This window comes from Gadus macrocephalus, chromosome 9 (genome assembly GCF_031168955.1).
Source record: "Gadus macrocephalus chromosome 9, ASM3116895v1".
Taxonomy (NCBI): domain Eukaryota; kingdom Metazoa; phylum Chordata; class Actinopteri; order Gadiformes; family Gadidae; genus Gadus; species Gadus macrocephalus.
In genome coordinates this window covers 12,435,982-12,451,096 of record NC_082390.1, presented here as the reverse complement: position 1 = coordinate 12,451,096, position 15,115 = coordinate 12,435,982, and the positions used below count along the sequence as shown (strand labels likewise).

Here is a 15,115-nt window from a genome sequence, read left to right as displayed (position 1 = left end):
GGATGTGTGCATAGCAGTGTGTATCTTTTGTCATTCGGTTAAAAGTACAGAATTATGCAAAAATCCCATTTCATATGGAGATGAAGATAGTTGGATTTTTTTTCTGCACAAACGGATCCTCAAACAAAACTCACACGCAAACACCTGTCTGACAAAATGCACTGCGGAAACGAGAGTACACAACAGACCCCCCCTCCCCCCCGCCTCTATGAACACACCGGGAGAAGACACACGCTCCATCACTCCTTCTGAAGAGCTTCATCTCCCCTGCAGCCCAAAGACGGGGCTTACAGAAATGAACCATTACGTTACGCAAATGCCGAGTGCCCCCCCCCCCCCCCCCCCCCACACACACTTTGGATGATAGGAAACACTGTGACTCCTCGGCACAAGGTACACGGAATAAAAGGCATGCTGCTTTGAAGTGGCCCAGACCTCCATAGAACCGCACAGAGGCAACGCACACACACACACAAAACAACAACAGAACACAACACACAGAACAACACACCACACCACACAGTGTCCCGTTGTGGAACACAAACACACGTCCCATTGTGTTAGCGCTGGCTATTTTCAACCCAAGCTCAAGGTTGGTAAACCGACACCCGGGGGCCGGTTAGAACCCCTCTTGTTAGCTTACACAACACACTGGGGGGCGGGTGGTTACGCAACTGAGCCGGTATGCAGAGAGTTAGGGAGGGGGGACTACAAGAAGGAGGAAAGAACTACAAAGCAGTCCTACAGCAGGAGGGTCTTGGAGGAGGGGTGGCGGGAGGACGGGGTGAGGGCCCAGGGACGCGGGTTAGCAGTGGGGTGCCAGGTAGGAGAGGCTTGCACTTGCACTATCATGTGAAAGGGATGGCTTTGTGCTTTTGGGTGCCTGTGTGACCTTGATGATAATTAAGTTTTGGCGTGGAGCTCTGCTCGTGGCAAATTGCATTTTGTAACAAATGCGCACCATGTGAAACGCGTGGGGAAAAACATGATTACAAAGAGGAACCCGTCAGATTGGAAAGATCAGTGGGGAACACCTCATGAGACGGTGGTCCACGTCTGATCATGAGGCGTCGTAAAACCAGCCAGCCAGCCAACCAGTCAGTCAGTCAGTCAGTCAGTAAGTCAGCCAACCAGCCAGTCACCCAGCCAACAGGGGAAGAGGAAGTGAAAGGAAGGGGGTGGGTGGGGTTGTGGGGGGGTACAAAGCTCAAAGGGAGTTCAGGGGGGTGAAGGACAGGTTGGGTTAGCCATTAGGTTAGTGAGTTGAAAGCGACAGATTTGAAATACATACCGCCCAGATGCAAGTCCAGGATTTCACTGTAATTAGAATCTCCCCAATAGTCTATAACGACAGGGATATATATAGAGTTATTCCACACGCAGCCACGGAGCAGTCAACATCAGCAGGTCATGCATGTCTTTTGCATACGGAGATGTACACACGCACGCACATGTACACACCGCAACCACACACACAACACATACTGTCGATAGACACGACAGTACACAAAGTACAGGTAAACATTCTGTGGTACATGGCATTTCCCAGAATGCCATCACACTGCTGCATAGATTTGCTGTATTGCCATTTGCTGGTCTTGTATTGCGTTATGAGTAATTGAAGCACATTTTTCAAATTATCTTTGGAACAGGTGGAGAGTGTGTGTGTGTGTGCGTGTGCGTGTGTGTGTGTGTGTGTGTGTGTGAGAAACTGCAGCATGTTCAGTATAAAAAAAGGATTGGTCGCAATGTTTCCTATATCAGCCTAGGAATAAGAAGCTGCAGAAATAGAAATAGAAAGACTACATAAAATACTTCTTCCATAATTGCGTGGGTGTGTGGGTGTGTGTTTCTCCAATCCCGTTCAAACTAAAGCTACATTCACCCCCCAAGGGATGTGGAATGTTAAGATGGAGGAGCCCGATTCTCGTCTCCATTTAGAGAACAGAAACCCCCTTAATTGGGAGGTAAATGAAACACAGAACAACAACACAATAACAGGTCAATAAACCCACATCCAGAATGAGCACACACACACAAATCTATGTCGGAGACCCCTCCCCCCCTCCCCCCTGGTGGCATGCGGTCGGGGCAGGCAGAGGACGGACGGTATGGAGGGACAGAACCGGATTGGGGTATTGAACGATGGAGGGTTCTGGTGGTGCATGGTGTCACCACGGATGACGGGATGACGTGTGGCGGTGTTAAAAATGGTGTTCAAAAAATATATAGTAATAAAAAATAAAAATAGTGAACTCGAAGTAAAGCTAATACCTGATCTTCGTTTGTGCTGTTTGGGTATTGTACAAGTACCTTTATACAACCCTTTGGAAGAATACATTAGTAGAAACAAAAGGTTAGGATCTTTAAACAGCCCGTTTAAAAAATGCAATTCATGTGCAAAATCTATATCACTTATTTAGCAATAGACGGAAAGGCCAATCTTTGATGAATGTATGCAAAGAAGAAAAACGCACTATTTGATATGTTCATTATTATGTGCATTTGTAACGTACGGCATGCACCTCAAAGGCTTGTTGGAGATGATAGAGAAAAAGGATTGAAAAACCCTGTCGAAAGGAATATACCGTTCTCAATCAGAATTACTTTAAGCGCAAACAGGTCAGACAGCTCGTCACTCCCGATGGCTCACTCACGTTTCAGTGCTGGTCAACTTGATAAAGTTTTTCGCCGTTCTCTTCACAGTTGTGTTGTTAAGCATTTTAATGGTAGTGAGAGTGGCTGGCTTTCCCTCACCCAATCACCAGCCGCCAGAGGAAGGAAAACAGCATTTACCTCCTTTAACTTAATAAAAAATCCTCTGCAGGGATCCTCGCTGTGACTATACGCAATCGTGTATTTAACGCTCTCCAATTTAAGCTTAACTGAGCCTGAAACCAGGAATGAGCTTTTGTTTGTATCAGTATATATCAAAGTTTAAAGAGGATAAAAGGAATACTATATTTGTTCCCACCCACTGTCACAGAATGCATCACTATCCCGCTACTTTGAGCCCAGGCCTCAGCGACTACGGATCAGACCGAGGTGGTATTGGCGTCGTTAACTCCATCTGTAGAGCTTTGATGTGTTGACTCAGTCCGTACCGAGACGGATCAAGGCGCTACCATTATCACAGGTCTATCTCCCGGGTCACACCGAGTAAAACACCAAATGAGAATGGCTGGAAGGTTTTGAGTGACAGCCCCCCCCCCCCCATTACCTGCTTCCCCTCGCAGGGCCTTCTCTACGGCCACCCCCCTCTCCTCCAGCTGCCTCTGCTTCTCCTCCACCTGCTCCAGCTGTCTCTGGATGATCTGACGGGGGGAGGAGAGGGAAGGCGATGAGAATCAATCCCAGGGAGCAGCTAAGAACATTAGACATTACAAGCCAAATGAAGACGGCGCTCTCTCGCTCTCCCTCTCTCTCTCTCTCTCTCTCTCTCTCGAGCGACGCCGGGCTCCGCACAGGGGTTCATTCCGGCGCTCTTGTTGAAAATCACGTTATTTAGTGCTCTCTTCGCTTCACCACAAAAGATTACCTTTGCGGCGTACTTCTACTTTAAAGTAAACCTTCGATCGGCCAACACTTTGCGATCAATGTCACGGCTTTTGAGTCAAAGCGGTTGGACACTGGGGTGAATAAATGAGGAGGATCAGCTGCCTCAGTGTACACACAGCGGGCATTTACTTTAATTGATTTGCTGCGAGTCTATCGTAATTATGCGTGCCAGGGGGGAGGGGGTCAACCCTGGGCTAATCAGGTGTATTTTAATCTTGGATCCAGCGTGTTTCCAGTTTTAGGCAAGTGAGGTGAGAAATTGAGCTTTTTGAAGGTGATTTAAATAAAAGTCTTGCTACAGTGCTCAGTTCACACAGTATTTAAGTGCGACCTCAATAGACACTTATTTAGAATAACTATCGTCCAGACTAACGTTAAAAGTGTACCATTAATGACCGAGATCGTGTGAGCCAATCACACACTCACAGATCCCTGCCTCTAAAAACACGGTGGGTTGAAACCGTCCACCACCAGGCTGTATTCTGACGTCTCCCCTCCCTCTAAGGTGGGCTTACCTGCGCCCGGTGCAGCCTCTTGAGCTCCTCCTGCTTGGCCTGCCGCCGCGCCGCCTTCTGCACCCGCCGGGTGAGCTTGGCGTTCAGCTCCTCCTCCGTGTACGTTTTCTGTCATCAACACAGAGAAGGGGTGAGTCAGGGTGGTCTCACCCCCCCCACCCACTTCTCTCGGAGTGCTCGTTATGCACGCCCGTCTCCACGGCGACGCTCCGTTCTATGAGGTGCTGTTCTAGATCACACCGCTACGTCGTTGGGGGGGGGGGGGGGGGGGTCACGATGACACCGGGTACAGAAAAAAACTTTTTGCTTTAAAAAGTGTTTTAAAGCAAAAACCTCCAATAACTTTTTGAGTTATTGGAGGTTTGCTTTAGATGATACAAGAATACGGTCTACAGGAAATAAGCTCTACTCCCTGGACATTTAATTTCCTCTGCTAAAGCCGGAGCGACACCAGCGGAAAAAAAAGAGAATAGAGCGCCGATAGCAGTAGAGTGTATCAGTTCTGAGTTCTTCCATTCGCTGCTCTGCGGTAAGTAGGAAAACTGTGTTGAGAGAAGCTTTGATGCGTTAACAGTTGACCAGAGAGATGTAGAGATAGATAGAGAGATGTAGAGAGAGAGAGAGAGAGATGTAGAGAGAGAGAGAGATGTAGAGAGAGAGAGAGATGTAGAGAGATGTAGAGAGAGAGAGAGAGAGAGATGTAGAGAGAGAGAGAGATGTAGAGAGATGTAGAGAGAGAGAGAGAGAGAGATGTAGAGAGAGAGAGAGAGAGATGTAGAGAGAGAGAGATGTAGAGAGAGAGAGAGATGGAGAGATGTAGAGAGAGAGAGATGTAGAGATGTAGAGAGAGAGAGATGTAGAGAGAGAGAGATGTAGAGAGAGAGAGATGTAGAGATGTAGAGAGAGAGAGATGGAGAGATGTAGAGAGAGAGAGATGTAGAGAGAGAGAGATGTAGAGATGTAGAGAGAGAGAGATGTAGAGATGTAGAGAGAGAGAGATGTAGAGAGAGAGAGATGTAGAGATGTAGAGAGAGAGAGATGTAGAGAGAGAGAGATGTAGAGATGTAGAGAGAGAGAGATGTAGAGATGTAGAGATGTAGAGAGAGAGATGTAGAGAGAGAGATGTAGAGATGTAGAGAGAGAGATGTAGAGAGAGAGATGTAGAGAGAGAGATGTAGAGAGAGAGAGATGTAGAGAGAGAGAGATGTAGAGAGAGAGAGATGTAGAGAGAGATGTAGAGAGAGATGTAGAGAGAGAGAGAGAGAGAGAGAGAGAGAGAGAGAGAGAGAGAGAGAGAGAGAGAGAGAGAGAGAGAGAGAGAGCGCCCTGTCATGATGGACAGTGCAGGGACATCACCGTGGTAACAAGGTGAGGTGAGTAGTGCTGCAGGTTGGCGAGGCGTTGTTAACAGGGCACAACACCAGTATGTTAAAAAGGGGAGGAGTTGTTGGGAGAGAGAGAGAGAGAGGGACGGTGGCTCGCGCTTTGGCAGCCCACTAACCCTTGCATCCAAAAGGGCCGGTTAGTGTAGTGGTACGGCAAGTTAAACACAGGTAAATAAACAGTGACATTGTGGTGGGGGTGGTGCACTGATGCATGCACAGAGGGAGGGGGGGGGGGTAGGAAAAAATGAGGATGGCAAGGATGATGGAGGATATGTTGGAATGTATTCAAACACTACCTTTGTAGCATACGATCTCTTGAAGGCCAGTGCATGGGGGACATAAACAGACTTGGGAGGAGGAGGGGGAGGAAAAACAAACATGATACAGATGGAATTAAATTGAATGGGTGAATGATTATGTTAAATAAATAAAAAATGAATTCAAATAAACTATATGCATTCAATTATTGGTGAAATCAAACAGGGCTAGGTTAATGTCCCACACCAACACACAACAATGTGCAGTTATGATTGTGCAACCATTAAAACAGATTAATACGACACAATTACAACACTGGAGGGTTAATTCAAAGAATCGACTTTACCAAAGAGCAATTTGGCAAGTATTTGCTACTGGGTTATCTGTGCTAAAACAAAAACCACTAACACAGGTTGAGGAGTGCTAGTCTAACAAACACTGAAGTAAGGACGACCGAAGCTACAAGATTAACGACACAGATCCTGTCGCTGCGCAGTGGGATCTCACAGGGCCAGGCAGGCATGCTAAAGTTTTAGAGGTGGATATTAGAAGCAGTAGAAATATATTATGGCTACAAATGCATGATGGCGCAGTCATCGTTTGCAGCCGACTGCGGGAACATCCTGACAACTATGATTCGTTCCGCATTTTGCAGATAAATAAAATAAAAATAGTGATGGGGGAGGGGGGGATTTTATGGTTGGTTGTAAAGAATATTTAGTTGGATAATAAATGCAAGCCTCTGGCCCTGAACCCAATGTATCGTTCTACACACGTATAAACATACAGCAAGCAGCACAGGAGAGTACACTTTTGAATTTCATCCAATCTTACAATAAATTAATCCATGTCGAGTCAGTGACATTAATTCGGAATAGTCACCGATTTCTCTGCAAACAAACAAATCATTCCCATACCAAAATATACCGTAGGGGGTTTTGCTGCCAGACTAAGGTATAAATATATTATTGCAGTGGACCTTTTAGAATACTAATGGGTCTTATGAATTATTTTGGGGTGGGTGAGTGGGGGTGGACTGTACGCTATAAAAATATGTACGTGAACATGATAACTATCCGTGTCCAATCATTGAGGACAATGGGAATGTCTGATTGAAACACGGCGTACCAAAGAATGTGTTGCAGGTCCACCTTTGTTTCCAAATCTCAGCTCGTTCTAAATGAAATTCAAAAGCATTTGTCTCCCTGCTGCGCAATACCTCATCAGCTCCGGTCTCTCTTTCCCGAACAGCTTCTCTGTCACATGCTTTAGCTTTCTCCTTTTTCCTTTCCTTTGCCCTCATCCTCTCCTTCAACACTCTCCTCCTTTCCTTCCCAAGTTTCTCCTCTCTCAGAGCCTCCTGCTGAATGCCTGACACTAAGTCGAAGATGTCCGCGTGCCGCTGTCAAGTGGTGCATCGCAAAGTGGGGTACAAATAAAAATAAAATATAGATAAACAAATAAACACAAATGGATGATTTGATGTAAACGATCAAAGTCAAACATAACAAGTGAGTGGAAAATGGCAGCCGTGTAACAGCGTCTTTGGCCGCTACTCACGTCTGCCTTGGACTTCTGGGAGGATCTTTCCAGAACGTCGTCGCAGGACAGGTCTGACTCCTCGGAGAAGCTCAGGTTACGGCGCGACTTTAGCTCTGTAATAAACGGCAAAGCGGCAAGTGGCTTTTCAGCGGGGAAGCATTTCGTCTTCCTCCACAAGGAATCCCCAAACAGACTTAATGAGAGCGGAACGGGAGCCGTAAAGCAGCCGTAAACGGTCCACGAGACCAGAAAGGGAGCGATAAAAAGAACCAATAAAAGACGGGGCCCGGACGACCTCGGCCGCCGACCGTACCTGACGACTTCCCGTCGGGCGACGACCTGCCCTTCTTCCCCGAGTCCTGCGTGGTGGAGCTCGAGGACGGCGTGCTGGGACACGACTTCTCCTCGCTCTGCTGCCTCTTCTTTTTGTCCTTCTTGTAGCCCGAGAACACAGCCTTCCACAGGGACTTGTGTTTGGGCGGCGTCTCGCCCTCGCCCGAGGGCCTGCCGCCCTCGTTCTTGGCCTTCTTCTCCTTCTTGCTCTTCCTCGGCGAGAACAGGGAGCTGCGCTTCTTGCTCTTGCCCCCCGAGGAGCCCTCGGACGAGGCCACCGAGCCGTCCAGGCTCTTGTTGCCGCCGAAGAAGCGCTCCGGCAGCGTCTCCGCCTTCTTCGACTCCAGGGCCTTGACGGCCGACGTGTTGGGCGAGATGGCCGGCTTCCTGCCCTTCCCGCCGTTGTCGGCGGCGGCAACGGTCCAGGCCACCTTGGACGCCGCACTCTTGACCGCGTCCGACTCCTTCATCTTGGTCAGCTGCTTGCTCATGGCGTCCTTCAGGGCCTGGCTCTTGATGGACTTCTCCCGGGCCCTCATCCGCTCCTCGGCGATCTCCTTGGCCTCCGGGGAGAACTGGGTGGCCCTCGGGTGCCCGGGGATGTTGGGCTTGCCGTTCTCCATGGCCAGGGCCAGGTGCAGGGGGGGCCGGAGGCTGGTGGGCGGGGTGTAGTACTTGTTCAGGCTGGTCTCCGGGGTGCGCTCGTCAAAGTTCTCGTCCACGTCGTCGGCGAACGGGATCTCCGCCACCGTCTCCACAAACGACTTGCGGGCCTCCTCCCGCCGGGGCCTCTTTTTCTCCCTCATGACCACCACCACCACCTCCTCCTCCTTCTCCTCCTTCTCCTCCTCCCCCTTGGGGGCCTTGATCGGCGAGGTGGGGGTCCGGAGGGCAGGCTTGGGCCCCGTCACAACGGGGCTGAGCTGGGTGCGCGGCGTGGGTACCGGCGTTTTCGCTCTCTGAGGCGAAACGGGGGTTTTGGCCCTCGGGGGCGAGACCGGGCTTTTGACTCTGGGGGGCGACACGGGGGTCTTTGGTTTGGCGGCGGACGGGCCGTTGGCCAGCGTGACCCCTGGCTTCTCCTTGCCGTTGGTCCAGGCCACCTGGTGCCTCTGGGGGCGGAGCACGGCCGGGGACTGGTTGGCGGGCACCGGCGGGGGCGGGCTTGACGGCGGGGTCATCATGGTGGAGTCCGAGGCGTTGGAGCTCTCGCTGTGCGCCGCCCGGCTCCGGGGGGCCGCGCTCCGTTGGAGCCCCGGGCCGGAGCCGCCGCTGCTGCTCAGCGCTTTCTTATCGGAGCCGTTGCCCTGGAGCGCGCCCGCGGAGGAGGGGGGCGCGGCGATGGGGGTGATCACCTGACCCTCCAGGGTGATGTTGAGCCGGCGGATGACGGGCCGCTTGGGCTCCGCCGACAGAGACGGGGGGCGGAGCGGCTTCGGGGTGGTGGTGCTGGAGGCGGAGGGGGCCGGGGGCGAGGGGGCGGGGCTGGAGCTGGAGGAGGACGTGTCGGGGCTCTTCTCCAGGATCCTGCTGCTGCGGTCCAGCGGCGTGAGGCCCAGGCTCTTCCGGATCTCGGCGCTCTTGAGCCAGAACTCCTCGATGATGTCGGCCTTCTTGGAGGGGGTGTCCTCCGAGGGGGCGTCCGGGGGCTGCTCCGCGTCCGCCGCGTCGGGCCGCGGCGTGGAGCTGAGCGCGGGGACCGGCTGCGTCCGGACCGGGGACCGGGAGGCTTTGGGCGAGGCCGCTTCTCGGCAGGGTAGCGACGGGGCGCAGATGGGGGAGAGGGGGTTGCCGGTGAGGGGGCAGATGGAGCGGTCGGGATACACCGGAGACACGGAGGCGCCGGAGGACGCCGGCAGGGGGACGGGCTGCGACCGGATCGGCGGCGTGAAGGCGAAGGTGGTGGGCGACGGGGCGGGAGATACGGCGGGGGATGCCGGAAGGCCCGGAGATGGAGCGGGAGTGAGAGCGGGAGTGAGAGCTGGAGAGAGAGCGGGAGTGGGACCGGGAGTGGGACCGGGAGAAACGGCGGGAGACGGCGAACAGCCCCGCGGGCTCCCGGGTAAGGGCGACGGGGGGGCGCTCTCGGGCAGGGCCGTCTCCGGTACGAAGGGTGCCGGGGAAAAGGGCGAGCTGGGAGACTCCACCGAGGAGCGGGGAGATGGGGGCTTTATCTGGAAGACAAATAAGGTGAGGATGAAAAAGATACTTCTCCCTGGAGAAATCGCATAGAATTGCATAGACCTTAATATGATATTCCTTACCTGTATCTCAAGCTCTGCAGATGGCTTGCTGGGAGAAACAATTATATCTTCTTTCTGGAAAGGACTGATACTGGATACTTCTGCAAACATACCACAGAGTTATTCAACCCGTGACCAAACACCAGGCGCTCTACCGGAGATGTACAAGGAATACAAACTCAAAACAAGGCAGACATCCCTCCCACCCCGGAGACACTCACCGACGCTGGACACATTTCCCAGGAACCTGGACTTCCTGTCCTCCGCAGGAAGTGACTGAACGTGTTCCGACGGGTGCAGGCGAGCCTCCGCCTCTGCATCCGAGGGGATGTCATCTGAGAACACAACGTCAGGAAGAAATGCTTGATTGCTTTCGATCCGGGGGGGGGGGGGGGGGGGGGGGAAAGGGACGTTCCTTGAGTGTAAAAGTTGTATAGTACCCCCCAGTAAACCAATTCGATGGCTGCGATTGGTGAAACCAAATTCAATTATTGCCTACCCTGATCCATCTGTGTGCCAGGCTCTAAATCAGGAGCGTAGGCCTCTTGCTCCGGCTCCAGATCCTCGCAGGGCTCTGGTGTGACAGAGATTAGAAGGAGTGAACCCCACATCATGCTGTCTCCACGTTCAATACAAAGGCGGCCGGGACAGGCGCTTTCTTCAGCGTGACAACCTCCCCCAAAATGAACCTTTTGAGAAGGCCTGTTGCCATGGGGGGAATATAAACAGGACGACAAAGATCAGTCTGTGAGGGAGAGTGACTAAGAAGCTTTAAAAAACAACAATATAGTGAGGAAGTAAAAGTGCTACCAGAGGGATGAGGAGGACTTTCAATCCCAGGGACAAACTTTGTTTTTATCCGAGGGAGGTTGAAATAAAAATATTTATTTATATTCTTTGTTCAAAAGATGAATAAAGGAACTAATCCTGACGGACATCAAATATCACATGGATGCCAAACACTATCGACAAATTTGATGGGATTTCTTGCTTTAGGCATTAACGCACATCCACATCCACAGACACACACACACACACACCTGTCACTTTGTATTCTTAATACCATGTGCATTTACAAATCATTCTCTCCAGAGGCAGCTTTCATTTTGTGCCAACAAACACAAAGGCTTTCAGTGTTGTTCTTTCAATAGGACGTTAGTTATTGTTGCTGTAATGATGTCATTTAGTTATTGTGATGGACAATGAAAGAAAGCTAAGCTATAGTATTAGATACACCATCTTTAATTTAGCGATGCTATTGGAGGGGATAAACCAATCGGAATAGGGTGGAGTAGGGAGTAGTGTCGCCTGGTGTCATTCAAAGACCTGTAGGAACAATGATTCATCCAAAAAGTGACAAATAAAAAAAGGTAAGCATAGAACAATATTAGTGAATAGAGACATGCAGCTCTCAGTTTCTGTACGGAAAAGGGTACAACAGCCAAGGGCACAGTCAAAAGGTGTTAATTGTTAACGTTAGACAGGAAACAAGCAGCTGATACAATATTCTTGGAGAGATATAAAAAGACAAAATGAGAAAAAAGGCCTCCCGTGATTGCACGTACACGCGCACACACACCCGCAGGCACGTACACGCACACACACAAACTTCAGGCCAATTTTGTCATTTGATTCAGGCATAACAATAACCATCCATGTGGATTGTTGTGCAAGTCACCCAAGCGTGGAGTGAAGGTGTAGAAATAGCCACTCTGTTATTTATAACAAACTTTACACTTTCAACCATTGAGCAATATAACCATCATTGTTCTTAGTTAACAGCTGCACTTTGGCAAACGTGTCCAACTGAATGAGGAGAGCTCACATATTAAAGTTTAACAGTCCAATAATAGAACTTCCAACTCCAACCAGGACCGGACCGGTCGGTGCGACAGTGCCGTCCCATAGAGGGACTGGGGCGGTGTGGGGGGTAAAGGCAGGGTGAGCAGCGGTGTGGAGTGAGGTGGGAGGCGGGAGGCGGGGCTCTGACCCCCCCCCCCCCCCCAGCAGAGTCAGCTCTCCAGTGGGGCAGCCGGGGCCATGCATGCTGGTGAATCCAACTGGTCCCGCGTGTGTTGTGTTTTTAATGCATGCGCCAGGGGTGATAGAACAGACACCAGCATGTAGCGTGGGAAGGTGGACAGGGTCTATGAAGAGTGCGAGACCCCCCCCCCCCCCCCCCCCCTGAGAGCAGATCACGTGAGGTCTCTTTTATCACTGCAGGTCTGCACTACCTCCCGAGATGCTGTCCAGCCACACTCTCACTGCGTCCTGCCGGGGGGACGCGTGGGTGGATGCCGCGGCTACGGCTTTTAGTTTTTTTCGCACCAGGAGACACGCGGGACAAACAGGGGGGGGGGGGGGGGGGGGTAGAGAGAGAGAGAGAGAGAGAGAGAGAGAGAGAGAGAGAGAGAGAGAGAGAGAGAGAGAGAGAGAGAGAGAGAGAGAGAGAGAGAGAGAAAACAACAAAAATCAAACAGTCAAGACAGGTATTTAATGAGACACATGGGAAAGAACAAAGGGGGGGGGGGGGGGGGGAGAGAACAAAGCAGAACACAATTCAAAAGGGATTAAGAAAAACATATAAGATTAAAGAGATGATGTGCGGCAGGGACGTGATCAGAGACCTTGGGCTGCAGCTGCACAGCATCGACACACACACGCACATACAAACACTCAACGAGAAGCCTGGACACAAAGGGAACAGGAGATGAGATGCAACGCACAAAAACAAAAAACAGTTGGTTAAATACACACGACGTGTATGTTAAGGGGGGGGCGGGGGGGATCCTCCCAACAGAATCACGGTCAGAGAAAAATGCAGCACAGAACATCGACAACAGAAACATACGACACATTAGTCACAGAGAATGAACAAAAACTGAAACAGGGGCAGCCATTAGGGTGCGCTAGTGTCTCCTCCTCCTAAACCGGGGGGGGGGGGGGTCCCTATGCAGCACGGCCACGGGAAGGGGGCCCACCCCGCCCTCCAGCCCCCGAGGGCGCGTCTCCTCTAGGTAGGGGGTTTACCTGTCGAGGAGAGCTGGGTTTGCTCAGAGGGCTGGGACAGCTGGGAGGTGTTAGACAGCGGCCTGTTGCCCTCTGAATCCACGCCCGGCGCCCTCCCGCCCAGACTGGCCGGGGCCCGCGGGTCCACAGGCTGCAGCACCTGCTGGATCAGGAGGTTCCTGGCTGCGGGCGTGGGGGTCGGCGGTCACGTGTTTGCGAGTTTAAGAGCGTTTGAGGGAGAGGGAGACCGCGAGTGGCGTCCCATGTGTGGTGGTCGAGGTAGCGTGGGTTCAAGGGAGAAGAGGAGGAGGAAGAGAGACAAAAGACAAGCGGTTCAGGTTGAGCCACCGAGGGACAGGGGGAAGGAAACAGGGAGATGAAAGAAATAGAGGAAATGATTGGTAACTCGACAATTTGATTAGCAAAACATAAATAATATCCCTCCGGGAGCTTGGGCTGCAGGCATGCACTATGAAAAAAAAAAGTGAAAACGTTAGAAGTTAAAAAAAAATATATATAAACCCAACAAAATTAGATCTACAGGATCCTTCTGCAAATCGCTACCAGCAACTGCTGCATCACTAAGAAGCCAACGAAAAACACCTGCAAATTGATGGAACTGTTAATCTGATTAGTACTTCGCCAAGTGTCACCAAATCCCAAGAATCAAAGCGGCAAACAGCAGTAACAAAAGATGTAAGTAAGGCTTCATAGCCACACACAGCAGGTCTCATAACAATCCGTATCCCTTTAAAGGCCAAAACGCAAACGAGTCAAACAATTGTTCATTAAAAGGGCAACAGGCTTCACACGTGTTGAACAAAAACGGCGAGGGGAGTGAACTCAAACCAAAAAGGTACTGCAAAGGCATCCACAGGCAATGCTGCTACCTTTAAATGTACCAACATCCTCTTCGTCTGTGAGGTACTTCTCCAGCCAAAGCCCTGACTGAAGCTCCCTCTCCCAGGGGAAGTACTCCCCCTCTGCCAGTAGGGGGAGACAAAGTCCCCAAAAAGTAACACACAAACACACACACACACACACACACACGCACACACACACACAGAAATGGGGAACAGAGGAAGAGAGATCAAGGGTGAGATGAAGGGGAGCGGAAGGGGTTGTAGAGGAAGGGGGGGTGGTGCTAACAGACAGAACAGTAGGGATCTTGGTTCTGTCCTCATGGGTCAGAATGAATTCAGAGCAGGATGTAGACGACTCAAACACACACACACACACACACACACAGATGGTCATTTGATGGCACAATCTTAATCAACAACCGAAATAAACCTACCGTCGCTAGACTCTTCCTCGTCATCCTCCTCCTCCTCTTCGTCTTCCTCATATTCGTCTTCCGCGTCCGCTCCCTCTTCCTCCTCCTCTCTCCGGATGGCGCCTTCCTCGCCTCCCTCTCCACCTTCTCCGCCTTCTTCGCTGTCTCCCTTCAGCTTGGCGTGGAGCTCCACCGCCTCCCTCCAGGGGACGCCTCCCAGATCAGAGGGGCTTTTGGGGAGCGACTGCTCCTCCTCCTCCTCCTGCTGCTGCTGCTGCACCTCCTCCTGTAGCTGCTGCTGCTCCACTTCCTCTGGTTCCTCCTCTTCTTCCTCCTCATCCTCGTCGTCCATGTCAGACTCTGAGCTGCTGCTGTGGAGAGATGTACAGAGAACATGAACGAATGACAGTCAACACAGGGCTAGTGTACCATGGAGGATGGTGGCTGAAGCACCACCCAGCTCAGGGCTGGTGCTATAGCCTGTAGCTCAGTGATACCTGAGCCAGTACCGGTGGGTACTTTGCTTTATCGTACCTTTAAACAAACATGAGAAACTCTTAACATTCAATAGGATATTCGGTGATTGTTGCTGATCGATACAGGACCATAAACAGGAGTCACGCCTCTGCTTGATCCATTTTAAATGCATAGGCCTCTAGAATAACGATGCTAAATTATAGTCCTGTAACAATATTTCAAAGGAAATCAATTGCGGCGTAGGCGTTGGTGAGGGGGGTGCTCAAACCGTGCTGATGGAGCCGTGCTGCCCCACAAGACACCGGTCGGGCACGCGCTTCAGCTACAACTCTACGTGCGTGCCGTGCATGGTGCATCTAATTACGATTATTCAGATCAATATGCGATTTTTCTTTTTAAAGTTCCGTATGATCTGTAATATTCACTAAACAAGCAATAAATCATTCTATAGTATGACCAACACAACATTTGAAGCAGTCAACATATAAACTGCACTTTCCATTAGGTCAGGCCTATATG

At 51.1% G+C, this 15,115-nt stretch overlaps 1 protein-coding gene across 3 annotated transcripts in view; it reads right to left on the bottom strand.

Moving 5' to 3' along the window:
* mical3a (microtubule associated monooxygenase, calponin and LIM domain containing 3a) overlaps positions 1 to 15,115 on the bottom strand; it is a 55,079-nt gene that overhangs the window by 7,078 nt on the left and 32,886 nt on the right. Inside the window, exons 30-44 of one of the 3 annotated variants that reach the window (XM_060060798.1) lie at positions 14,141 to 14,490; positions 13,734 to 13,826; positions 12,865 to 13,026; positions 12,069 to 12,143; positions 10,334 to 10,408; positions 10,056 to 10,169; positions 9,856 to 9,935; positions 7,572 to 9,765; positions 7,277 to 7,371; positions 6,936 to 7,118; positions 5,755 to 5,805; positions 4,074 to 4,181; positions 3,221 to 3,314; positions 2,275 to 2,325; positions 1,292 to 1,342 (exon numbers count right to left, since the gene is read on the bottom strand). In XM_060060798.1, coding sequence (XP_059916781.1) covers positions 1,292 to 1,342; positions 2,275 to 2,325; positions 3,221 to 3,314; positions 4,074 to 4,181; positions 5,755 to 5,805; positions 6,936 to 7,118; positions 7,277 to 7,371; positions 7,572 to 9,765; positions 9,856 to 9,935; positions 10,056 to 10,169; positions 10,334 to 10,408; positions 12,069 to 12,143; positions 12,865 to 13,026; positions 13,734 to 13,826; positions 14,141 to 14,490 — 3,776 coding nt within the window. The remainder of the gene's footprint in view (positions 1 to 1,291; positions 1,343 to 2,274; positions 2,326 to 3,220; positions 3,315 to 4,073; positions 4,182 to 5,754; positions 5,806 to 6,935; positions 7,119 to 7,276; positions 7,372 to 7,571; positions 9,766 to 9,855; positions 9,936 to 10,055; positions 10,170 to 10,333; positions 10,409 to 12,068; positions 12,144 to 12,864; positions 13,027 to 13,733; positions 13,827 to 14,140; positions 14,491 to 15,115) is intronic. The other 2 variants (XM_060060800.1, XM_060060799.1) reach the window with 2 other exon arrangements.